The sequence below is a fragment of the Chelonia mydas genome, chromosome 2, assembly GCF_015237465.2.
Source record: "Chelonia mydas isolate rCheMyd1 chromosome 2, rCheMyd1.pri.v2, whole genome shotgun sequence".
Lineage (NCBI taxonomy): Eukaryota > Metazoa > Chordata > Testudines > Cheloniidae > Chelonia > Chelonia mydas.
The window spans coordinates 35,240,957-35,263,931 of NC_057850.1; the positions used below are offsets into that span (position 1 = coordinate 35,240,957).

At 37.1% G+C, this 22,975-nt stretch overlaps 1 protein-coding gene across 36 annotated transcripts in view; it reads right to left on the reverse strand.

The window, feature by feature from the left end:
- The window catches only part of RIMS2 (regulating synaptic membrane exocytosis 2), a 728,605-nt gene that overhangs the window by 123,467 nt on the left and 582,163 nt on the right, over positions 1-22,975 (reverse strand). For 19 of the 36 annotated variants that reach the window (XM_043539203.1, XM_043539200.1, XM_043539204.1 and 16 more), the window contains 2 exons: positions 10,052-10,087; positions 6,022-6,122 (listed from right to left, as the gene is read on the reverse strand). In XM_043539203.1, the coding sequence (XP_043395138.1) occupies positions 6,022-6,122; positions 10,052-10,087 (137 nt within the window). Of the gene's footprint in view, positions 1-6,021; positions 6,123-10,051; positions 10,088-21,496; positions 21,530-22,975 lie in introns of all 36 variants that reach the window. The other 17 variants (XM_043539198.1, XM_043539224.1, XM_043539202.1 and 14 more) reach the window with 2 other exon arrangements.

The window sequence follows — 22,975 nt, forward strand, 5'->3', positions numbered from 1 at the left end:
TAATCTTATTATGAATCCTACTAGAAATGTAGCTTTCCTGTAGCTATGAGTTCCACAGGGTAATTATGTGTTGTGTTATCAGTGTCAATTTTTCCCCCTCTCAATTATTCTTCAATGAACCACTGCATGGCTCCATTTGAATTATTTAGCCCTTTCGAGCTCAGTCCATATACTTAGAAGTTTACTCCTTAAGTTTGGAATTTTAAAAGGCATCTAAGGACTTACATGGTGCCTTAGTCTGCACCAGCATCCCAAGCATTATCTGGCCCATGCGGATCCTGCTGGAGTATATTAAAAGTTCCCTTATGTGTGTGTGAAATCGGAATACATTAATAGGCACAGGGAACTTTTAGTGCATGCCAGCAGGGTCCACAAGGGCAAGTTAGTGTGCAACATGCTGGTGCAGACTAAATATTTAAACCTCACTGGTGTGGTCTAACACACTGTGTAGACAAGCCCCTAAGGATGACACATTTCCAAATTCCATTGAATTCATTGGAATTTGGTGCCTAACTCCCTTAGGTGCCCTTGAAAATCCCAGCCTAAAGTTTTAGGTTCTGTTTTGGACGTTTCTAACTGGATCTAACAGTTAGTCGGGAGCTGTGAGAGACAATTATAGATGCAAAGAGGAAGAATCTCGGCTCATGTAAATTTTCATTGCTCCATGGAAGACCAGCTGAAGATCTGCTCCAGAATTCCTGACAGCCTGGAGGATTGAGCCCACACATCTGCAGAAGGTGCTACCAGTCTCTGGAACACAGGCCACAAATCACCAACTTTTGGTATGGTATGTGGTGATGGGAGCAAGAGTCTTAAACTACTCCTTTGATTGAGTGTTCCTTCTCCCCTCCAGCTCTGAGGGCTTAAAGGCAAAGAATGTTTTCAATACTCTAATAGTAGTTTCTGTGGTTCTTATGGCTGCCATTTGCAAGATATGCAAAATATTGAACAACAAAGAGAGGTGACAAACTCTTCTCTGGTACAGCATTTAATCAAATGTTTTAATAGATTATAATGGTACAAATCAGAAGGGCAGCACAGACAAAAGCATCACTGAAGCAAATATCTCAAGGAGTGCACAAAAAATAGATAAGAACGACATTTCCAGAGAGTGGGATGAAAGAACTAATTGTGGCCAGATTGGCAGCTAAAGAGAACCAGTAATGTAGTAGAGAACACTCACTAACTCTGTTCCTCATTGAATGTTCACTCAAAGGGAAGTGTCATACTGAAGCCTAGGTATTCCAAAGAAGTCTTTTGTCCACAGTTTAATTTGGCTTGACCCAGTTACCTTATAAATTCTAATGGGATCACAAAGTAAATATGGCCTTAGCTTTTTTACTACCTTTCTCTCAAATCAAATACAGCGCATTCCTGGTTATACATGTATTTTGCACTCAATATTTAGCAATTGTGAGACTTGGATTGTCATTACAGATTAAACGGAATTACAGTGTCATACAAAATTCAATATATAGAGGGTTTTTGTTAAAATATATACATCAGTTATATCATCAATCTAATAAAAGATTGTTCTCTATACTAAGAATTTGAGTTCCATGAACATGAAGAATTTTTCCTCTTTTCTTTCTTCCTATTTTGAATCCAGCCTCTTCTTTCTCAATAATAACAAAGGATTAAACTTCTCTTTTGTTATAGAATGCCTCAATGGCCCCATCTTGACCTTTCCCTCTTCTCCATTTACCTTCTCTTCTACTGATTCAAAACACTATAGTCCTCTTTCTAGGTAACAAGTCCTTGTGATAGAGTATACTGGACCTAGGAATACCATAAACCACGTAAGCATTGTAGAGATCTGTAGAGCTTTGTATAGCCACTGGCTGTTATCTTGGAAGATAACTGTTGGAACACTTGTGTGGAACTGTGGTGCTGTTCCACAATACCAAAGTTCTTACTGAGCCACTCAGATCCCAAACCACCACCCACCACCTGGGTGCAGATCCATCAGATTGGCAGTGGGAGTAGAAGGTGGTAGTCAGTGGGGAGACATTCATTTGATGGAGAGATACTGGGACTGCTAAGACTATAGTTAAGCTCCATGCCATTAAACCCCATCAAATACTCCCAGCATGTGAAATCCAGGTTAAAGTTGCTAGTGTAAAAGTGTTTGCTCTACCTACAGCACAGATTTCATTAGATCCAAGAACAGTCAGGGCTGCTGGTTGTAGGTGTATTGTCAGATATTCCATAGTATTTGCTTTTGAGGAATGATTTTATGGCTTTAAAAGCAGAAGGGGTGAATCAGACCTTCTCAGTTAGCTCCAGATCTACAAGAGACTGTGTTAGCCAAAATGCAAATAGAGTAGCTCACAGGAAGGAGTGGGAGGTGTATCCCCTCTGACAGTATCCAAGAGAAATCAAGTTACCTCCCCAGTGTATGCAAACCAGTATCTGAGGAGGGTGTGTATGTGGTGTGTGTGTGACAGACAGCATCCTACTCCAGGGGAGTAAGGAGACCTAAAGACTTGAAGGGAAATTCTCTGAGTCTTGTAGCACAGGCCAGGGAAATAATCTCTCTGACTACCCTGACCAGGGGACCAGAGGCAGTACAGAGCATGGTTACTCATACGTCTAATCCTTTTTTGAATTCTACTAAGCATTTTACTTCAATACTGTCCTGTGGTAGTAAGTGTCACAGTTTCAGGGTAACTACACTTATATTTCCTCCTCCATGGTCCCTCCAGTGCAACCACTTAAAGGTTTCCAGCTCCCAGCCATCACTTCTCCTGGGCAGAGCCCCACGTCTCACTCCCTTCTTCCCTGGGGATTTGAAGTCTGCATAGCTCCCTATCTTACTGTGACATCCCCAGCCAGCTGGTCTCCCTAAAAAGTCAGCTCCTGCGGTTTGCTTTCTTTCTCAGGGCTATGACCAATGTATTGCCAGCAGTTACAAGTTACCACACAGCTCCTTCTGAGCAAGCACATTTATTCTTAAGGAAAAAGTGTTAAAGAAAGAGCATATAAAATAATAAAAGATCCTACATGCCTGCTGACAAGCATACCAGAGGTGACCCTTGACTTTAGGGCTGCAACAACACTGGAAAAAAAGATAGATAGATAGATAGATAGATAGATAGATAGATAGATAGATAGATAGATAGATAGATAGATAGATCATCTGCACTCACACCAGCTAAAAGAAAAATTTATAAAGAAAAGTCAACTTCATACTTCAGCCAACAGCTAAAAGCCCTGAGGTTAGGAAAAATCTTCTTCCACAGACTTATTATTGCATAATTATCTATTTGGGGCAGAGGGGTTGTAGCTTCCTCTGAAGCATCTGTTACTGGCAGCTGGCAGCGATGGAACAATACTAGATAGACCATTCGTCTAATCCAATATGGCTAGTCCTGTTGTTGTTGGTACACCTTTCCACTTCCTTAGCAATCATAATAGGAGGGTTATTTCCCCCCAGCAAATAGTAATTATGTTTATTTCCACCAAAATTAAAAATAGAATGGAGATACAACAGAAAATTCCACCTGCTAAACTCCACTTGCATGCCATCTACAGCTTAGTTAAAGAAACTTGTTCTCAGGTGAAGGGCTGCAGTAAACAAATTGTCTTCCCAGAAAACAGCAAACTTGACCTTATGCTAGTTGACAAATTTAGAAAATCAAAGCCACTTGCAATAGATATAGACTAGGAGTTTTCAGTTAGTATCTGACATACCCAGATCAGTTCATCAATATAAAAGATACTTGGCAAAAAACAGGTATATCATATGTATTTTTTTATTTTCCTAACTCTATGTAATATTAATATTTAACTAAGAAAAATGGAACCAACAGGGAAATGGTGAGAAAGTGAAGACTGAACTCTCTGGGTATGACTTTATAAGATCTTAGGGATTCTATGAGATTCTATTGATGCACACTCAGTGATGCTTGTGAATGGGCCATTGCCTGTCTTCCTGGGCTAACTGGTAAGGCAAATCATTACCTTTCCAAAGGTAAAGTGGATCCTGGCAGGGAAATAAATCTGAAAGCATACTTCTTGAGATAGTCTGCATAATTAAGAAGTGATTATTTTCAAAAATCGATCCGATATCAGACTTCCCATCCTCAACGCAGGAGGATAATGATGAAGATAAACTCATATACAGGGGGAGACAGCAGAAATGATGAGATGGTGGGGTCAAGGGGAAGAAGTGTTTCTTTGGAGCTACTGTGTTCTATGTGGTTTCCTTTGAAAAACACTTTTGAGGGCCTAAAGATGCACCTTTCTGCATGTGTAGTCCCAATGCTGTCTTATGGAGTCAGGAACTACACAGAATCAAGGGGACAGAATCAAACAGTGAGGGAGCAACTGAATTGGCTGCATAACTGCAGATCTATTTATATATTCACCATCCTTACATGGTACATAGAATCATAGCAGCTATTTATGGGGAAGTCTGGTCACAGCACCAAGACCATTCCTGTACAAGAAAAGATAATGCCCTTCAAGAAAGGATATAACTGATAAACGTAAGAGTGATGTTTCCATATAAAATAAACATGAAAACATTTCCTAACCCAAACCCCCTTATACATGTTATTACATTACATTAAGTACTATGAGTGAACACATCCTTAAGTCATACAATACATCTACTGGTCTAAATGTTCAGAGCATAACTATATAGTTTGCCCATTTGTTCCAATGAATTCTAAATCTTTTCAGTAATAGACTCTTCCATTTTGTCTAGGACTTCTCACGAGGCTTTCATGTAATACTCCCACAATATCATGTACATTTTTTACTATGAGGAATTATGTTTTTAGAAAGCAATTCACTAAATTAACCAGAATTCTCTACAAAACTAATAGCACTTAATACAATTAATGGCTTCTTTATTTTCATATATTAGATAACCTAGTTTTACCTTATCTTCCCCATTACTTTGAGTAATGAACGGCACAATTAACATACAATGTCTGCAACAGAGTTTTTCTCCTCAGCAAGATTTTATAGCTAAGAAGTCTTATGTTTACCATTTACAGTCTCAAATTGATTTATCAGGTCTCAGAGAGGTCACTTAATTATTTTGTATAATGGAATTTTAAAATAATCAAGATATTTTCAATTCAATTAACATATAATAGATGACATGACCCAGTTCCAGATAACAGGAAATTTGGATCATAAATTTAGAACTGCATTGCTACATGGCCAACCTGATTACTTGCAAATTGCCACAATTACGTTGGAATCTTGTGTACTGATTTGACTGGTAAGGTTATCTATCCAAAGGCTAAACTTTCACTAACAGAATAAATAAAAACGATTATGTCTGTGCTGCAGAAGTCTTTAGAAGGCCAAGAAAACAATAACAAAAAAAGTTTGGAGGTCTATATGACTATTTGCTCCATTGCATGGAATTCAGGCACAGGTTTTAGTGGATCTCATTCTGAATTAGGACTCTAGGTACTTCCTGAGGCCTTATCTACACCTCAGGAGAAATTCAATCTAAGCTACGCAATTTGAGTTACATGAATAGCATGGATCTACTTACCGTGGGGTCCACACTATGCGATGCTCTCCCTTCGACTCCCCCTACTCTTCCTGATCCGGTGGAGTACAGGAGTCGACAGGAGAGTGATCTGCGGCCGATTTAGCAGGTCTTCACTAGACCTGTTAAATTGACCGTTGAGGCATCAATCTCTGCTCGTTGATCCCCTGGTAAGTGTAGACAAGCCCTGAGTCTATTGCTCCCTCTTTATCTTTTCTAAACTTGGGTCTTAATTGCTCATTCCACTAGACAACTAAATGGTCATTTCTCACTTTTTGAAGCAGATGAACACTACATTTAATCAATTAACTCCTATATCTTAAACTTTAGTAATCAAGAATGTTCTATATTATAAGGGTTTGTATGGTTGCTGCACTTATTTTAATTACTTTGCAACAGACATGCAAGAACCCCATGCAAGGTTCACTTGTCTACATCACCCTAAAAGAATATCAAATGTTTCAGATTAGCATATTTTGCTGCTTTTCAAAACAAAACTCCCTTGCCTTAGAATGATAATCTTGCTCCAGCCTGGAGTCTGATCCTGCTGCCTGTTTGTACTTGCTTATTTTCATTTGACGATTTCTTTCTTCTACATCCATACCACCTGTTAAATAGAAGAAATAAATAAATAATCAATTAATTTTGAATCCTGAGTTTAAAGTGGTGCTCATACAATTTCTTACAGAAGGGATATAATCTGACTTTTGCTTAAATTACTGTATCTGTGTTTCCAGGTAAATTAAAAACATGTCAAAATTATCCTTTTGTGGAAAAATTGGGAGAAAAGCCATAATTGCAAGAAATAGTAGTAAAGAATTAAGTATTTTAACTGTACCTTGACAAATATTTTATTCTCCACAGTTAATATGAAGAAAACTTTCAAATGAGGAGAGAATGTAAATGGAATAGAATGTTTCACTGAATAATTTATTGCTGCTATAGAAGAAATCAAGACTTTTATTTAAAGAAAATAAAGAGTAATGCAAAGGCAACATGTTTATTTCCAAAGGAGATATTGATCTTGTGATATGTTCTATTATGGTGATTTTAGCTCTTTTATATGAAATGACTGATTTTAATTTCTATCAGTAAATAAGGATCACTGGAAATAATCTGATTGGTTGGCATAGCTTTGATTTACCATAATTTAATATATTCATAACAATTTTTTAAAAATAATTTTGGAAAGGAATGCTAACAAGCCGCCCAGTGGTGTTTCTGTATCACTCTACAATGACATTCAGCCTCAAGAGTGATTTCAGGATTCATTCTTCCTGGACCACAGGAGACTAAGCACATAGTTAGCCTCAGTATGGGAAAAGGACGCTTGCTATGTCACTCAGGCAGCAGCCCTTTTCAGCCAACCTGCAGTGGCTGAAAGTACTAAAAGTGCCAAAAGAAAGTACCAAAACAAATGTGTGAGAGAGAACACTGGAGGTGGAAGGTAGCAGCCCCCAAACAAAATGGTAGGCAAATGTCCAAGCAAAAAGGGCATCTCTCCAATCAAGCAAAATATAGATATTTACTGGGTACATAAATGGTCTGATTCTTCTCCCACTTATTCTGATGTAAATCAGGAATAACTCCATTACAGTCAATTGAGTTATACCAGTGTAAACAAAAACAAGGGAGTGGAGAATCAGGCCCAAAGTTTCTAGCCTAAGCAATGTAACTAATAGCATTACTTTTCATACAGTATTGTGGCTAAGTCACATTAATTTTGACTGACATATTTCGCATACTATACATTTTTCTGAGGAAGATGAAGATTTGCAAAGGAAAATTTCATTTCTGAATGGAAGCTGCTGTGTATTCAGCATTGTTGAAAATCTGTCCATTTATTTAGGCACCTAAATATAGGATTGGGGGGGAGCTTAACTTTATTTCCCCGGTACCACTGAAGTCACACACAAACCCTAAACATGGGTCTTAAGGAGAAATCTAAGTGGTAAAACAGGTCCATGTGCAGGCCCTCTGAACTATGCTTTGAATATCTTCTAGCGATAGTTCTATTGATGGCACTACTTGGTACCCGCAAAACCTGCAACTCTAACAGGAAATTGTGGGTGAGGATGGGTGTGGAAAAGAAAAAATAAATGTGATGCACTATCAGCAGCATGCCCTTATGGTCTCTGCTTTTCCTTAAAAAACCCTAAAATAACCTAAACGAAAACAGTACATCCCAAATACTAACTGGAATGAAAATCAATGGGGGAAATGAATGAACAAGAAGAAAATGCTGTTACAGGGATAGAGGCAGCTAATAAATAAAGCATACAGTGAAAAACCCTAAAAGAAGATAAATCTAATGTATCCCACGTTTAAATCAGCTACTGTATAAACTTGAACCAATAGTTGGCAAGCATCAAGGGACCACACTGATTCTTTGGTAATTTTCTATTTAATTAAAGTGCTTTTGATAGCGATTAACTTTATTTTTCAATAATTATTTTATTTCCTACTCTGAAAAGGGAGATGCAAGTGCTTTGATTAATAGATTGAAAGATAGTTGAATTTCTCGATAGCTTCTAAAAAGCACAGCTAAATGAATCCTTACTTGGAATATTTTTCTTCTTTTCAATGACAGAAATAACACAACAGTGCACTAAAGATGAATGAAAATACTCCAACCCATAGTTAAAAAAAATAGATTTCCATGAAAACAGAATATTTTGAAGATTAATCCATACTTTTGGTGTTTTTAATGAAAAGAGAAAGGGATGAAGGGTAAAATATAAGCATTTTGGTTTTGCCCTGGTATGAAATAATCATTTCTGTTAAACTTGGAAAAGTTCATATTCTGTCATTTTTGTCATGAAAAGCTGAGGAAATTGTAAGAAATGGAGAAATATTAACTCTTGTATATGGAAAATCTCACAAATAGTTGTGAGAATATCTGTTTTTATACATGTGGCAAAGTGAAAGCTGATACTTTGCATAGCTCCAGTTCTACCCCCTCTACTGTGATACAGGTCTTGCACCTATAGCAAATATCAGCCACATGCAGAGACCCTGCTCAAGGCGCAATACTTCACTAAAGCCCTTTATTACAGTGGCAGAAGAATCTCTTCTGTTGCTGCAGTACATGTCTATACTGCAGTAGTGCAGCTGCACCTCTGTTGCTGAAGTATTTCTAGTGTAGACATGTCCATATATAGCACCCTCTACTGAATCTCCAGGGTGAATGTCACTCCTAATTTACCTGAATAAGTAAGATTATTAATATAAACATATGTTAAAGGTTTTTGTTTTTTGTTATATTCATATTTAGCCCAATTTATAGACTCAGTTGATTTAATTATGCTGGGATACTTTCTGTTTATTGCAGAGAGAACTCTGGAGACCTACATTGTTTATAGATCCTCCCTTAAGTTTTAGCATTATTATTGAATTTTTGAATTCCTTCTTCCAAGAAATCTTCAACCCTACTAGTAAATCAATGAAAACTCTACAACTTTACACTGCCGCCTATTTCTGAATCACAGCTAGAGGGAAGATGGTGAGAACTGACAGCCATTTTGATACATATCCTGGTTGGGAACAGGAGGGGAATTCAGGATGGCTGAATCGCCCATATGTCAAAAACAAAAAGCCAAAGTTGGCTCACTGTGCTCTCAATAAGAAGAAATATATTTTAAAAAATTCAGACCGGTAACATGGAGAAAAAAATTAACCAAAATTCACAAAATGTAGGTTCTTCAGGACTGTTATAAGATTGCATTAATCAAAATCTGACTTCTTATAATATATTTTTATCTCATATTAAAACATCTTCAACAAATAAATTGGATGCACAAAGGGGAAATCCTGGGGGTGGTGGGAAGTTCATGATGCAGCAGATCAGGTGTGATTCCGTTGTGCATAGAACTGACACGTATAAAAGCTCTGCAGGGGTCACTGAGAGCTATAGGCTAAGTTCACCAGTGACCCAATGTGTGGGAATACAGTAGAGAAAAGGTGTGGCTAGAGTGTCAAGATCTACAGGTGTAGAAAGTTTTGTGTAGGGAGAGAAGCATCTATCATCTGAGCTGTTACTTCTGAACATAGCCTGCAGCATTGGGCATGAATCAGCTCCATGTAAGCTATTATAGGCTAAGGTCCCAAACAGACGGAGTTGATAGCTCCAACAATTTTCTTATGCTTTGAACCTCGTCTCAGAATTTTATTAATAGATAATATTCTATACGTAACAGATCCAACATGGTTGGTGAAGAGCCAAAATAGCTGGCACTGTGTACCTCCTTCCCAACCCTGGCAGAGAACATGTGTCATGGGGAAGCAGGCGTGGCTGTAGTGCTGCTAAAATTCAGCATGCCAGGCTGCAGAATGGCTGCTTGGAGGTGCTGGAACATGGCCGCAATTTAGAGCAGTCCTGAGAACACGCTGGGGGGTGGTGGTTATGTTTTCTACTCCTGATTTTGTATTAATCAGAGGGAATACAACACTGTATACCAGCTGTATAATACACGTTCTGGCTAAATATTGTAGTTGCACATCGTCTAAGGATGAGAGATTTTTAATAAGCTGCCCTACCTGCATTCCCATTCTCTGGATCTGCTTTCTTTTCTTCTATAAACAAATGAAAGCAATGTGTAAACCAAAAACAAAAGGAGAGAAAGAATGCAGAAAATAATAATAAAAGTAATAGGAATCATGCATTAAAGGAGTAAAATCCATCAAATTCATTTAAATTCATGACTTTTGTTAACCAACCAAGTAAAGTGTTCTACATTCCGAAGGTTATTCACTGCATACTAGCATGTACATTTTTGCACCCTTATTAGAGATTTACTGGAGGGAACCCATGGGATCCCTCACTCTCACAGATCTTGGGAGACAGACCAGTCCTTGCTTACAGACAGCCCCCCAACCTGAAGCAAATACTCTCCAGCAACCACACACCACACAACAAAAACACTAACCCAGGAACCTATCCTTGCAACAAAGCCCGATGCCAACTCTGTCCACATATTTATTCAAGTGACACCATCATAGGACCTAATCACATTAGCCACGCCATCAGGGGCTCGTTCACCTGCACATCTACCAACGTGATATATGCCATCATGTGCCAATAATGCTCCTCTGCCACATATATTGGCCAAACCAGACAGTCTCTACACAGAAGAATAAATGGACACAAATCTGACATCAGGAATCATAACATTCAAAAACGTGTAGGAGAACACTTCAACCTCTCTGGCCACTCAGTAACAGATTTAAAGGTGGCAATTTTGCAACAGAAAATCTTCAAAAACAGACTCCAGTGAGAAACTGCTGAGCTTAAATTAATATGCAAACTAGACACCATTAACTTGGGTTTGAATAGAGACTGGGAGTGGCTGGGTCATTACACAGATTGAATCTATTTCCCCATGTTAAGTATCCTCACGCCCTCTTGTCAACTGTCTAAATGGGCCATCTTGATTATCACTACAAAAGTTTTTTTCTCCTGCTGATAATAGCTCATCTTAATTAATTAGCCTCTTACTCCACCTTTTCATGTTCTCTGTATGTATATATATATATATATATATATATATCTTCTTACTATATGTTCCATTCTATGCATCCGATGAAGTGGGCTGTAGCCCACGAAAGCTTATGCTCAAATAAATTTGTTAGTCTCAAAGGTGCCACAAGTACTCCTGTTCTTTTCGTGGATACAGACTAACATGACTGCTACTCTGAAACCTGTCATGGGTGTTTATGCACTTTCAGTCTCATTAACACAGTCCATACAAAAGACAGCAAGGCAGGTGTCAAACACAGTTAGCCTATGGTTCTCATGAATAGTGCGTCATATAAAGAAAAGCCAAAAACATACTTGTGCTATATGATTTAAGAAGCAAATACAGGATTCAGTCAAGTGATTCAAGCAGGAATATTAAATGTCTCAATTTTTTCCCCAGTAACTACTTTAAATCTTTTTTTAGATAACCAATTCTTGTAGCTCCCACAGGTCACCAGATTTAACAACAATGCTACTGTAGTTTTGTCTTCAAGCTGGGGTATGATGAAAAATAAAACAAAAGATAATAAAGGCAATACACAGCCCTGTTTTTGCACATAATTTCTACTGACTGATGTCAACAGACATTTTGAATGCAGATCAAGGGCTGTATATAGACCTATGTGTTTCTCTGGAAACAGGAAATGAAAATTAACTGAATCCCTATCCAAAAAGTTTGCCAGCACATACACTATACTTTGAAATCTAAGTTTGCCAATTAATGTATAAGCATTCAATGTCAAAAGGAAATTTACTTTTAATTAGAATTATAAGTATATTTATTCTTCAACTCAGTCTCTCTCTTTCTCATCATAAGCCAAAATAAGATTAATTAAAAACAAAACAAAACCAAAACCAACCAAACAAAAATGACTGAAATGTTGATGGAACAAAAAACTCCTGCAAGTCACAAATCCAAAATACATTGTATTATTCAAATTATTAAACCTTTTATTTCAGAATTGCCACTTATTAGGGGATCTTTTCCACATTATTATTATTTATAGTGCACAGACCACCTCTGTCCTAGTGGAATAATACAAAAGATAAATCTTAAATAAATATCAAAATCTGACTTCATCTACAATTTGTAGTTAGCTACCAAAGGAAAGGGCCAAATTGTGCCTAAAGAACAACTCACAGCAGGGTCAGGGTATATGTGCATCATACAAATATAGACTCTTGGAATGCAGAGAAAGCATGGATAGTGCATCATCCTTTGATGTAGTAGAGCTTTCATTCACCTTCCTGTGGGGAACCAGCTCTGCTGGTCAATGTGGAGGGTAACATGGTAAGCCATCATTCTACCCCCTCTCTGCTCACTTGGGGAAGTCAGTATACTGTAAGGCATATTAATATGCTTGGTTCCTGTGTATATATGCAGGCTTGGTGGGATGTTCTTTACACCTCCTATGCAGCCTTGTGCTCTCATATAAAGAGGTCTTCATATAACCTACAGCATGAATGGTATTAGAGAGACAGGTGGGTAAGGTAATATTTTTTATTGGACCAACTTCTGTTTGTGGGAGAGACAAGCTTTCAAGCTACACAGAGTTCCTTTTAGAAGTAGGTCCAATAAAAGATATTACCTCACTCACCTTGTCTCTCTAATATCCTGGGACTGGCACAGCTACAACACTGCATGCAACATCATCTGGTAGTGAGTAATGGTAATTAGATATTTAGAAACAGACTATTTTTGCTCTTGCAAGTACTTTATTATTTGCAGTTAACTTTATTTGTATTCTCTTGCCTTATGTTATGGTATGTTGCCCCGGCAAACTCATTTCATCTTCTTAATTAAACAAATTGCTAAACCTTTTGAGTTTTCTCTATGTTTTCTTTTACACTACTCGGACTCACCAATATGATGGCTAGGAATACAATACTTTATCACATTACGTCCTCAAAAGTATAGCTATGCTTTTCATTGACTAAAAATAATTGTATACAAGGAATTATTGTTATTGGTTCAATCTAAAGTTTGTGAGAGTTAAGCGGCATCCATCATGATAATACCCTTGATTTGGGGCACAGATTATGATTAAATATTGAGAAGAAATCTCTGTTCAGTCTGCAACAGCATCTAAAAATGTGGAAATCTATTTCTGCTATGATGTAGGATAAACTTATTTTCCTGATATGCTGGGATGCTTCAAAGGACATATTTGTCCAACTGCCTAAATTACAAGATTTTTCTGCAGTACATCTTTATATGAGTACGTGGTTGCTAAAAAGAAGGGAGCTTGAAAGGGGCCTGATATTTAGAAAGTGTTCAACACCAACCCAGTAACCAATCAGCCATTTTAAATTGACTCAAATTGGACACCTTACATTTGAGGAACCCCAAATCATTAGTCACTTCTGAAAATTCTGGCTCATATCTCATCTGGTTGTATTATCTTTCTGCCCTTCAGTGTGTGAGTCTGGTCAGGGGCCGGTCTCAATGACTTCAGTAAACTACACCAGTTTATGCTAGCCAGTAATCTGACCCCCATTCTTAATAAGCTCAAGAAAATTCCCTGAAGATTAATTTAGTGTTTTGAAAATGGAGTGACTTATTCTATGTGTATATTTGGTAAGAAAATAATACTAGCTGAGCCTTAATTTGAAATATGACCTATAAGCACAGCTTACATATTTACAGCAATGCTTCAAGAGAAGCAATTAAATAAGCTTGCGTATTTCAGTATTTATGATTACTTAATTAGGCTTTTATTTCCTTTCTATATCCTTCATATTAACCAATATTTTTCCTTTTTTACTTTGCTGTGTCTTGAATTAACCTTGATATATAGACTGAAATCCTGATATTGTATCCTGTGTGTGACCAGCTGAACTGAATAAAGTATTGAACTCTAACTGTACCAAAGTTATCCAATTTGTCTGGAAAAGAAACAATACACTTCACATAAGTGGATTTCTGTACATTGCTGAAATGATCTGTGTTGGGCCGCAGCTAGATCAGACTGTAGGTCTGTATATCTGTGTTTCTCTTTCCCATATTCCCATATTCCTCACTTTGCTACAAAACAGAATCGCCCCTGTATTTGACCTTTGTAATCACAATGATCCCTAAGCCTGCATATAATAGTTAACCACTGCATATGTTCCCCACAGATCTTGTAGGGGCCTTTTTTTTCAGTTAGATTCTATATGTCTATTTAGGAGATGGAATGAAGAGGACAGGATGCTAATTAAATTCATAGCTGATTTTAAAGCTCAATGAAATCTTCATTTCAAGTGTTTTTGACAAAATGTATTAGTATGAATGTGCACAGTGCAGCAAAAATTGCAACAAAAATAATATGAATTGTTGAGGGATATTAATATAGAACATTATGGCAGTGGTGCTCAATTCAGGGGCAACATGATTTAGAGAAATGTGCACAGGGCTAGAATCCCAGAGCTCCTGACTTGCATTCTGTGTTTTCTGTTAAAAAAAAAAAATAGAAAGAGAAAATTCTGTTGAAATAAGTATTGTATTTTATGGAAAGAGTTTTTATGTGTGATTTTTGTTCAAAGGGATAATATCAGACATAATGGGTGCAAATAATAAAAAAACTAATATGTTTATTTTCATGTAGTAAAAAACAAATGACACTAATTTTTAACTATTTTGTTGCTTTTTAAATGTTGATAGTTGATGAATATATATTGTTATAGAAAACTTGTATTTGGAAAATTGCATTCTTTGATATTAATGAAGTTTTGATTTTCTATAAATGGGTAGATCTAGACTATAGCAATGAGTACAACTGTCAAAGAAAAGAATAAGAAGCTGGTTAAAATGTCTGAGCTGTGTGTATATATTGTACTTGGTGAATATGAATGAATCCCTGAAATGCTCTGTTTTATTTCTTTTTTAGATTGACTTTATATTAATATATCAATTAAAAACATTCTGGGAATGTCAGACCATTTACCAATAGCAAATAAAACACATATTACTAAAACACCTACTATGACTATCCCAACTCATGCCAGTACACAGTACTCCATGTTTTCCAAGGGTTGTGGTGGATTCTCAATCACTGGCAATTGTTAAATCAAGATTGGACGTTTTCTGAAAGATGTGCCCTAGGAATCATTTGGGGGAAAATTCTCTGGCCTGTGTTATACAGGAGGACTAGATGACCACAATGGTTCTTTCCTATCACTAGCTACTGCAATACAAATGTTTTTTTTCCTCCCAAACTTATACAAACATACAGCATTAGATAGGTGGATGCGACTTTTCTTTATGAATGTTGTTGAATCATATTAATCAATAGCATGCTGATAAGCAGAAAATACAAACTTTTAATTCCAAAGGAAATGACAGTGATTAAAATGTAAAAAATTATTAAAAAATAAAAATAAACTGGAAGCACTTCAGCATTATGAATTATGGCCAACCAATAGAAGCAACCTCCTCAACAGATGCCCGAATCTTCTTTGTGATAAGAAACACTTTTCCAACCCCAAAAGATAAAAAATATATATTGTTTACATCATATAACATATTTTTTCTAAATCCTTAGGCTAAAATAAATGGTATAACCATAGTAATGGTGGTCAACTTAGACCCTAAATCCATATTTAGGTCCCTATTTTTGTTTTATAAAAGGGTAGGAGGCTGATTTTCTGAGGTGCTGAGTACCCACAACTTCCATTTAATTGAGATTCCTCAATATGGGTTTAGCAATCTAACTTTAGGTACCTACTTTATAAAATGTTAGCCAAAACTACTATAAGTTACCACACTGATTTCCATACAACGTAGAAAAGGAGGTAACCTTCTTGTAATTTGCTTTATAAAGCGTATAATAGCAACTTTGTGTTAAAACTCACTAAAATAATACTCTTCTCAAAACAAACATTTTACAAGAGTTTTTTTGGTCTCATTTTTTTAAAGTGTTTGGTTTCAAATAGCAAAACTAGGACATATCAACAGCTCTGTACTCCTCTTACATGCAATAACAAAGAGTTAAGATTCCTTGAATTTTTCAAAGCGTTCTAACTAATTCAGTTTCCACTTCTATTTCTACCCCTTCCTCCCCCCCCAAAAAAACCCCTATCACTTCTTTTTTGTTCCGAAAAAAATATTTTACTGTATGCCTTACCTCCTGATTCAAGAGAGAGACTGGCTGGGTATTTGCCACTACTTTTATTCATATCCCATGAAAAGCATATATTTAACAAAAGTAAAACTCTTCCTAAGAGTAGGCCAACCTGTGGTGTAACTGAGGAAAAGCCTATGTTTACCACCTGTTTCCACAGGATCAGCTAATACAGATTGCATTTGAGGCCTTTAAGGACAGCCTCCAAGTTTAGTTTCTAGCACTGCTGGAACAAGCATATTCGCTAAACTGTCCATTCTACCTGAATGAGGAGGATGCTGGGGTAAGAAGACTGGCAAGCCTTAGTCATACTCCACCTTGCATTATGAGTCTGTCCTGATGCCCTTTATTCTTGCTCTCCATAGTTCCAAAGAAACTGCTGGTGGTGGCTTTTTTCATGATTGTTGTACTACAGTCAGGGGCTGTACAGCCAAAGTAGACAAATGTGTAAAAGCCACCTTCAGTGCCACCTGCAAGACCTACAGATATCTGACCCCTTACCTCTGGAGAGACACTGTATGCAGCCATTCTTTTCAGGGGGGTTATATTATTATCATCTATCTCTGACCCACTCACAGCCTGAGTGCAGAGAACTGGAGTAGCTGTTGTGGAAAGAAGTTAAATGTTTCTGTACAAGAAACAAAATAATTTTTTTCAGAAAAGATCTCCTTTATTATTTTTAAAGGAAATTTAAAGGAGATTGAAGAGTCAATCACAGTACTCACAGGGGAAGGGTCGGATGAAAACTCTTCAAGTCAGTGGAGTTCCTCAGGGAGGAGTATGTCTTTACTGTTTTCTATTTGAGAACTAGCCATCATGTTTTCTCTTGGCCTCAGACTGATACGTTAAAAAAAGAGACTCTGAGGATATTTCTCAACAATTACACCAATTTCTATCACAGTGCCTAAAACATATTAATGACGTCACTTTAAATTGACTGTAATTTGCAAAATAAATATCACTGCTTAGTAAAACCACTGAAGGAGATGACTTGGTGATCTAAGCCTTAGGAAGGAAAGACCAAGACTCACTAGAACCATAGGTTCAAAAAATGATAGGGTCAACTCAGTTCGATATTCTTCTGAGCTAGATACATTGAGGTGGTAAATTTGCATACATCTTTTGGAGGAGGCCTTAAAAATGAGGTTCTGACTGACCTAAGTACAGTAGGAAGGCACAATCCTTGCTCAGAAGAGCTTACAAACTAATTTAAAACAGGACTCAAAGGAGTGTAACAAACATTAGGGTGAAGTAGGAGAGGAAAGACAAAGGTAACTAATAGGAGTGTGCAGTTATAGAGGCTTGTAATATGCAAGACTGGATGATTCAGAATTATTTAAATGTTATATTTTTAAACAAAACAAATAGTCATTGTGTGTGAGAGAGATTAGGATGCGGTAGGGGACGAGTGGTAGCAGACACTCTGGAAGGTTCATCCTTGCATCAGTGAAAGTGCCAGTAGTGGCAGATCATACTGCTCCCCATTTCAGGGATGGCAGGAATCAGTGCAGCCTCATGCTCAGGCTTGGGAAGCTCTGAGTATTTTGTGGAGGCAGAGAACCGGCTCAGGTCCTCCTTCCTCCTATTCTTGTTCTGTCCCTGTTTCAACCAACCTCTGAGATGTGACATAAAATCATTGTTGGCAGAGTTGGGAATAGAATCTACATCCCTTAATACAGAAGATCCAATTCTCATCCACTTTGATGGACTGCCTCTTCTAAAGGACCTGTAAAATCTCCATGGTTGGCCATGATGTCTGAAAAATGGAGCAACTTCAGTATACTAACTATTTCAAAATGTTATACTTCCTTCTGTAGTCGCTGGTCCAAAGAGGATAACAGCCTACTCTAGCTGCTAGCCATTGCAATTACTCCTTTATTGAAGTAGTAGAGGCTTAAGCTGTATTGTTGAAAGGCTAGGGTTCACTTTCTCTTGATGACCCTGAAGGAAGTATTACAACTGCACATTACTTAATTTGTTTTTTTAAACAAACCAACAAACCAAACAACACTAGGAAATTACATACAGAATCTAATTTAGTAGAATGTTATTCAAATTGCAAAATCAAGCTCTCAAAAGTTATGAAATGCCAGAAGTAAGGTTGCCCATGCAACCTAAGTTCCATCTCTTATTCATCATGGTTCAGTCTTTAATTACATAATCACATACTATTTTGTCCACAGGACCCTTGCCTCATTCAGTCCACAGGATGGACAGTGCTCAGGTAACTGTTCAGTATTTCTTGTTTATTCTCATCATTAAGTTGTGTCCCCACACTGAATGTAGTACTCATCATCCAAACTCTGCACTGAATACGGAATTATTAATTTCCTTAAGGGGTTTTCTATGGTACTCATCAGTGAAGTATCTGAGTGCCTCACAAATGTTAATTTATATTCACAACTCTCCTTTGAGATTCAAAACTATTATCATCACTATTTCACAGATGAGTACAAAGAGCATAAGAACAAAATTTGCATGTGTTGACCAATTATGGTGCATAATTTTTCAAATACTTAGCATTTTACAGTTTTACATGAATAATAAATGAATCTTCACAACACTCCTGCCTGAGAGGTAGCTGGGTAACTATTGCAGATGGGGAAATGAGATAGAGCGGCACAGTGAACTGCTTAAAGCTACACAGTGAGTCACTATCAGAGTCAGGATTAGACGTAGGGGTCTCCTGAGTCCCAACTCTGGCCAGAGGTTTCACAGCTGCCAATTACTTTAGCTGCAATTGTGAGTGCTCAGCACTTGTGAAAATCAGGCCCTTCTCATGTTGGGTTCCCAGAACATGGGGAACACACAGCAAAAATCTGGTTCCAGTAACTCACCTAGAAAGTGTGTGGCAGAGGCAGGGAGAGAATCAAGTTCTCCTAAGTAGCATTCACCTGCTTTAACCACAAAATCATCCTTTCTCTGCCCTATTCTTTACACTCCTCCTACACCTTCTACAGTAAATAGGACACATTGCTACACATTTCTGCCTCACTCACCACACAGCCCTAATTCATTTAGTGAGCTCAGTGCATCCTGTGCACTGAATAATGCTGGGTCCTTTGGAAAAGGTAGTATGTGATCATGTAAATAAAAACTGTATCATAATACATACACACAATGGGGCAGAATGAAGGTTGCATAACCTACCTCAATTCTGTCTTTTCCTAAGTTTTGAGAGCTTAATTTTGCAACCTTCATAAAAGTATTTAAATATAGCTTTATTATCAGCAATATACTGCACAGCTGGAGTGATAGATATAGTTACAACTGGCTAAGAATTTCTACCCTAGATCATTTCCATTCATACTTTTCTGAAAAATAAAATTTTCCAGACCTTGTCTCTGACTTTGATGAATGTTGAGATATGGAGGTGCTAAGTCATTTACTCATGCATTATGGGTGGTATATCCACATCTGAGTATGTGAAAATAGTGTTGTTAATTAAGAAGATACCATACAATTACAATATATGCCCATGTACTGAACCTGACCTTGTTCCTGCAAAAATTAATGTGTTTACCTTGGCATAAATAAGTAATTGAGAAAAACTACGATCATGCATGTTTCACAGAATCATAGGACTGGAAGGGACCTCAAGAGGTCTTCTAGTCCAGTCCTCTGCACTCAAGACAGAACTAAGTATTATCTAATGTGTTTATCTAACCTGCTCTTAAAAACATCCAATGATGGAAATTCCACAACCTTTCTAGGAAATTTATTCCAGTGCTTAACTACCCTGACAGTTAGGAATTTTTTCCTAATGTCCAACCTAAACATCCCTTGCTGCATTTCAAGCCCATTGCTTAAATGGGTTTGTTTGTAGGATTATGACCTCTCTGGGCACATATACTGCAGCAGGCATTGTGGCTCTATTGTACACTTATTTAAAATATTTTCAAAAAATATGAGATGCTGTTTTTTGGTTGCACATTCCTAAATGTTTTATTCATTCATTCCTTACACAGACATTATTAACATATTTAAACATTCCCTGGTTTGAACTGTATGCTCAATTAGATATGTCCATATTCGTATTAAAATAAGTTAGCATTATATGTTGCATTACATATAGTGGACCCAACGTGTTATTAAAGAAACAGAAGAGAACATCTTAAATAAATCCAGGTCTCTCTGCTCCCCCCCTTTGACAAGTATAATTTGGGCTTCCCTCTTTCTACTCCGAATGATTGAGTCCTTGGTTCTCCTGCTACCCTCTCTCCCAACTAATGAACTATGGGTTCTTCTATTTCTCCTCACTGGTCCATTAATTCTGTGCACTTCCCTCCTCCCCTGCTCCTTTTATAGGATAAGTGGCCATTCAGCTGTTACACGTCCTGTAAAAGAACTCTGCTTCCTGTCCTCCAGTCCCCTCCTGAAAAATGGGGTGAGTGGTGGGCTGCTCAGCAGTTATCCTCCCTCATCACCTACTACTAAAAACAGCAGCAATGATATGAAGGATGAAATCTCCAGAAGAAATAAGAAGTACACAGCCTTGAGAAAAGCACTGAACAACATAGATATTAATCACTACCCAAACAGCTCTCCAATGTTTAGTCATTACATCCTTATATTCTTATCACACCCTTTCTGGTATGGGAGAACAGTGCTTGAACTCTAACAAGTTTTTCTTCTAAAATCAATCACAGAATCACAGAATATCAGGGTTGGAAGGGACCTCAGGAGATCATCTAGTCCAAACCCCTGCTCAAAGCAGGACCAATCCCCATTTTTTGCCACAGATCAACTTAACATCCCCCTCAAGGATTAAACTCACAACCCTGGGTTTATCATCATGGTGCATTTGATTAAGCTAAGATCAGGATCTCAGAGCATCAAATGCAACCCAGTGAAAATCTTCAATTTTGAAACTACCTCTTCCCCAAGAAAAAAAAAAAGAATGCTAAAATATTTGAGGTTCTATAACTTCTGGAACAGTTTTTGAATGTAGTGATAAACCAGACCTCACCAGTAGGCAATGTGAGTTGACAGGGATCTTAAAAGCTAACATGGAAAGAAAATGGATATGGGGAATAAACAGTGAGTTGGAAAAACTATAATAGGTAGTTTGAAATGAGTAAGATAAGGTATTTTTTTTTATGTGTATGGCACCATTTCATTTACTTTAACACTTAATATTTTTTGTGCAGTATATAGTTTATATGCACTGGTAAAAATAATTATCTATACACAAATGATAAACATCTAAAATTAATTTTTTACAATCATAAAGTGTTTAAGTTTAAGAGGGGAAAGTATGTGAGACGGGGTATGATAAAATGTACAGGACAAGCAAGATGATAAAATCCACAGGACAAGTAAAATGAAAAAATAACAGAGAGATAAGCACTATAAGAGACAGACCTGAGTTTCTTCTCCTTGATGATTCTGCTTCTTCTGTGATCACATCATATAATGGACAGACATAGACAAAGGAGATGGGCGTGAGTGGATGTACTCAGAAGGTAAAAACCGACACTGAGGGAAAGGACTGAAAATTGTTTTAGAGAGAGGCTTGTAGTGCAGAGTTAGAAAAGGGGGTAAAATAACACAACAGACACCAAAAGGAAAAAGAAAGCCAAGAAAGAGCTGATTAAACTACTGCTGGAGAAAAAGAACCAGAAAGACAGAGTTAGTGAAAGAGATAAGGAAATAACAAATGTTACAGTTGACTGCAATGCCAGTCCTGGCAGCGAAGCTGAGGAAAGACTTGGTTAGTAAAAGGTAGGCTAATTAGCAGTTACCACTTTGTTCATGACATGGATTATTCAGCTTCTTGAAACAATATCTACTTAAAACCAAGTAACTTTTTTTTTCTTTAAATGAACCTTAAAGATAACAAACCCTGATTTCATTTTTAAATTGCCAGCATCCGGAACTGTATTATTAAAGTATTTTAATTATTTCTTTTCCTTTCTTATTTATGCTGAACCAAAGTTCCACATATCCAAAATTACAGATTAATAACTGGAAAAGGACAAAAAAGTCCAATATTTTCCAGAATCCACATAACACATTCTGCAAATGATCTGTGTTATCATAACATTGTGCTACTGCAATATTCTCCAGCCCAAACTGTAGAACAAGACCAGACAATAAAAAACAGAATATATAATTATTTTCTCTTGCATTCAAATGAGTAGATAACATTCTAGTCCCCTCACTTGTAAACCAATTATATATGACTTACAGTACAGGATATTTATACAAGTCAAGTGCATGAAGCAATCGTGTCTTGTACCTTACATTAAAATGTAGCATTCAGAACCATGCACTGCCATTTAAGACATGAGTATATTTTGGGGAGAGTTTCACTCAGTGTACTATATGTCTATTTCCAGATACAGGGTGGAGGGAAGTCATCTTCAAAGGAAGTGGAAATTACACAAATGTTGGTGACCTGCCAACATCAGCAACATAAATATATTCTTGTCTTCCAAAACATAAGCAGAGCCAAATTATGGCCTAGCTTTAACTTGCAATCCATACTGATCCTGAGACTTCCCTCATATATTCAACCCCCAATCAGAATTCATTTGCAGGCACTATATAAAGAATCCCAGAAAAGTCTGGGCAGTTGTTTTGCAATCAGTATTGTGATTCCAAAAAAAATTATATAAATTAGAACACATCTGCATAAGTCAATACATTGAAAATGATGCTAAAGACAAAACTTAATGTTATCTGTTACCAATTTAATGTTGTCTATTCTAAGAATGACATTTCTAACTTTATTCCATGTTAAACTACAGCTGGCATATTGTAACCTATCGCATACTGACAAATGCCAAGATTCTGCAAATCTTCTGTAATAAATCAATTTGTAAAAGACACATCTGATAT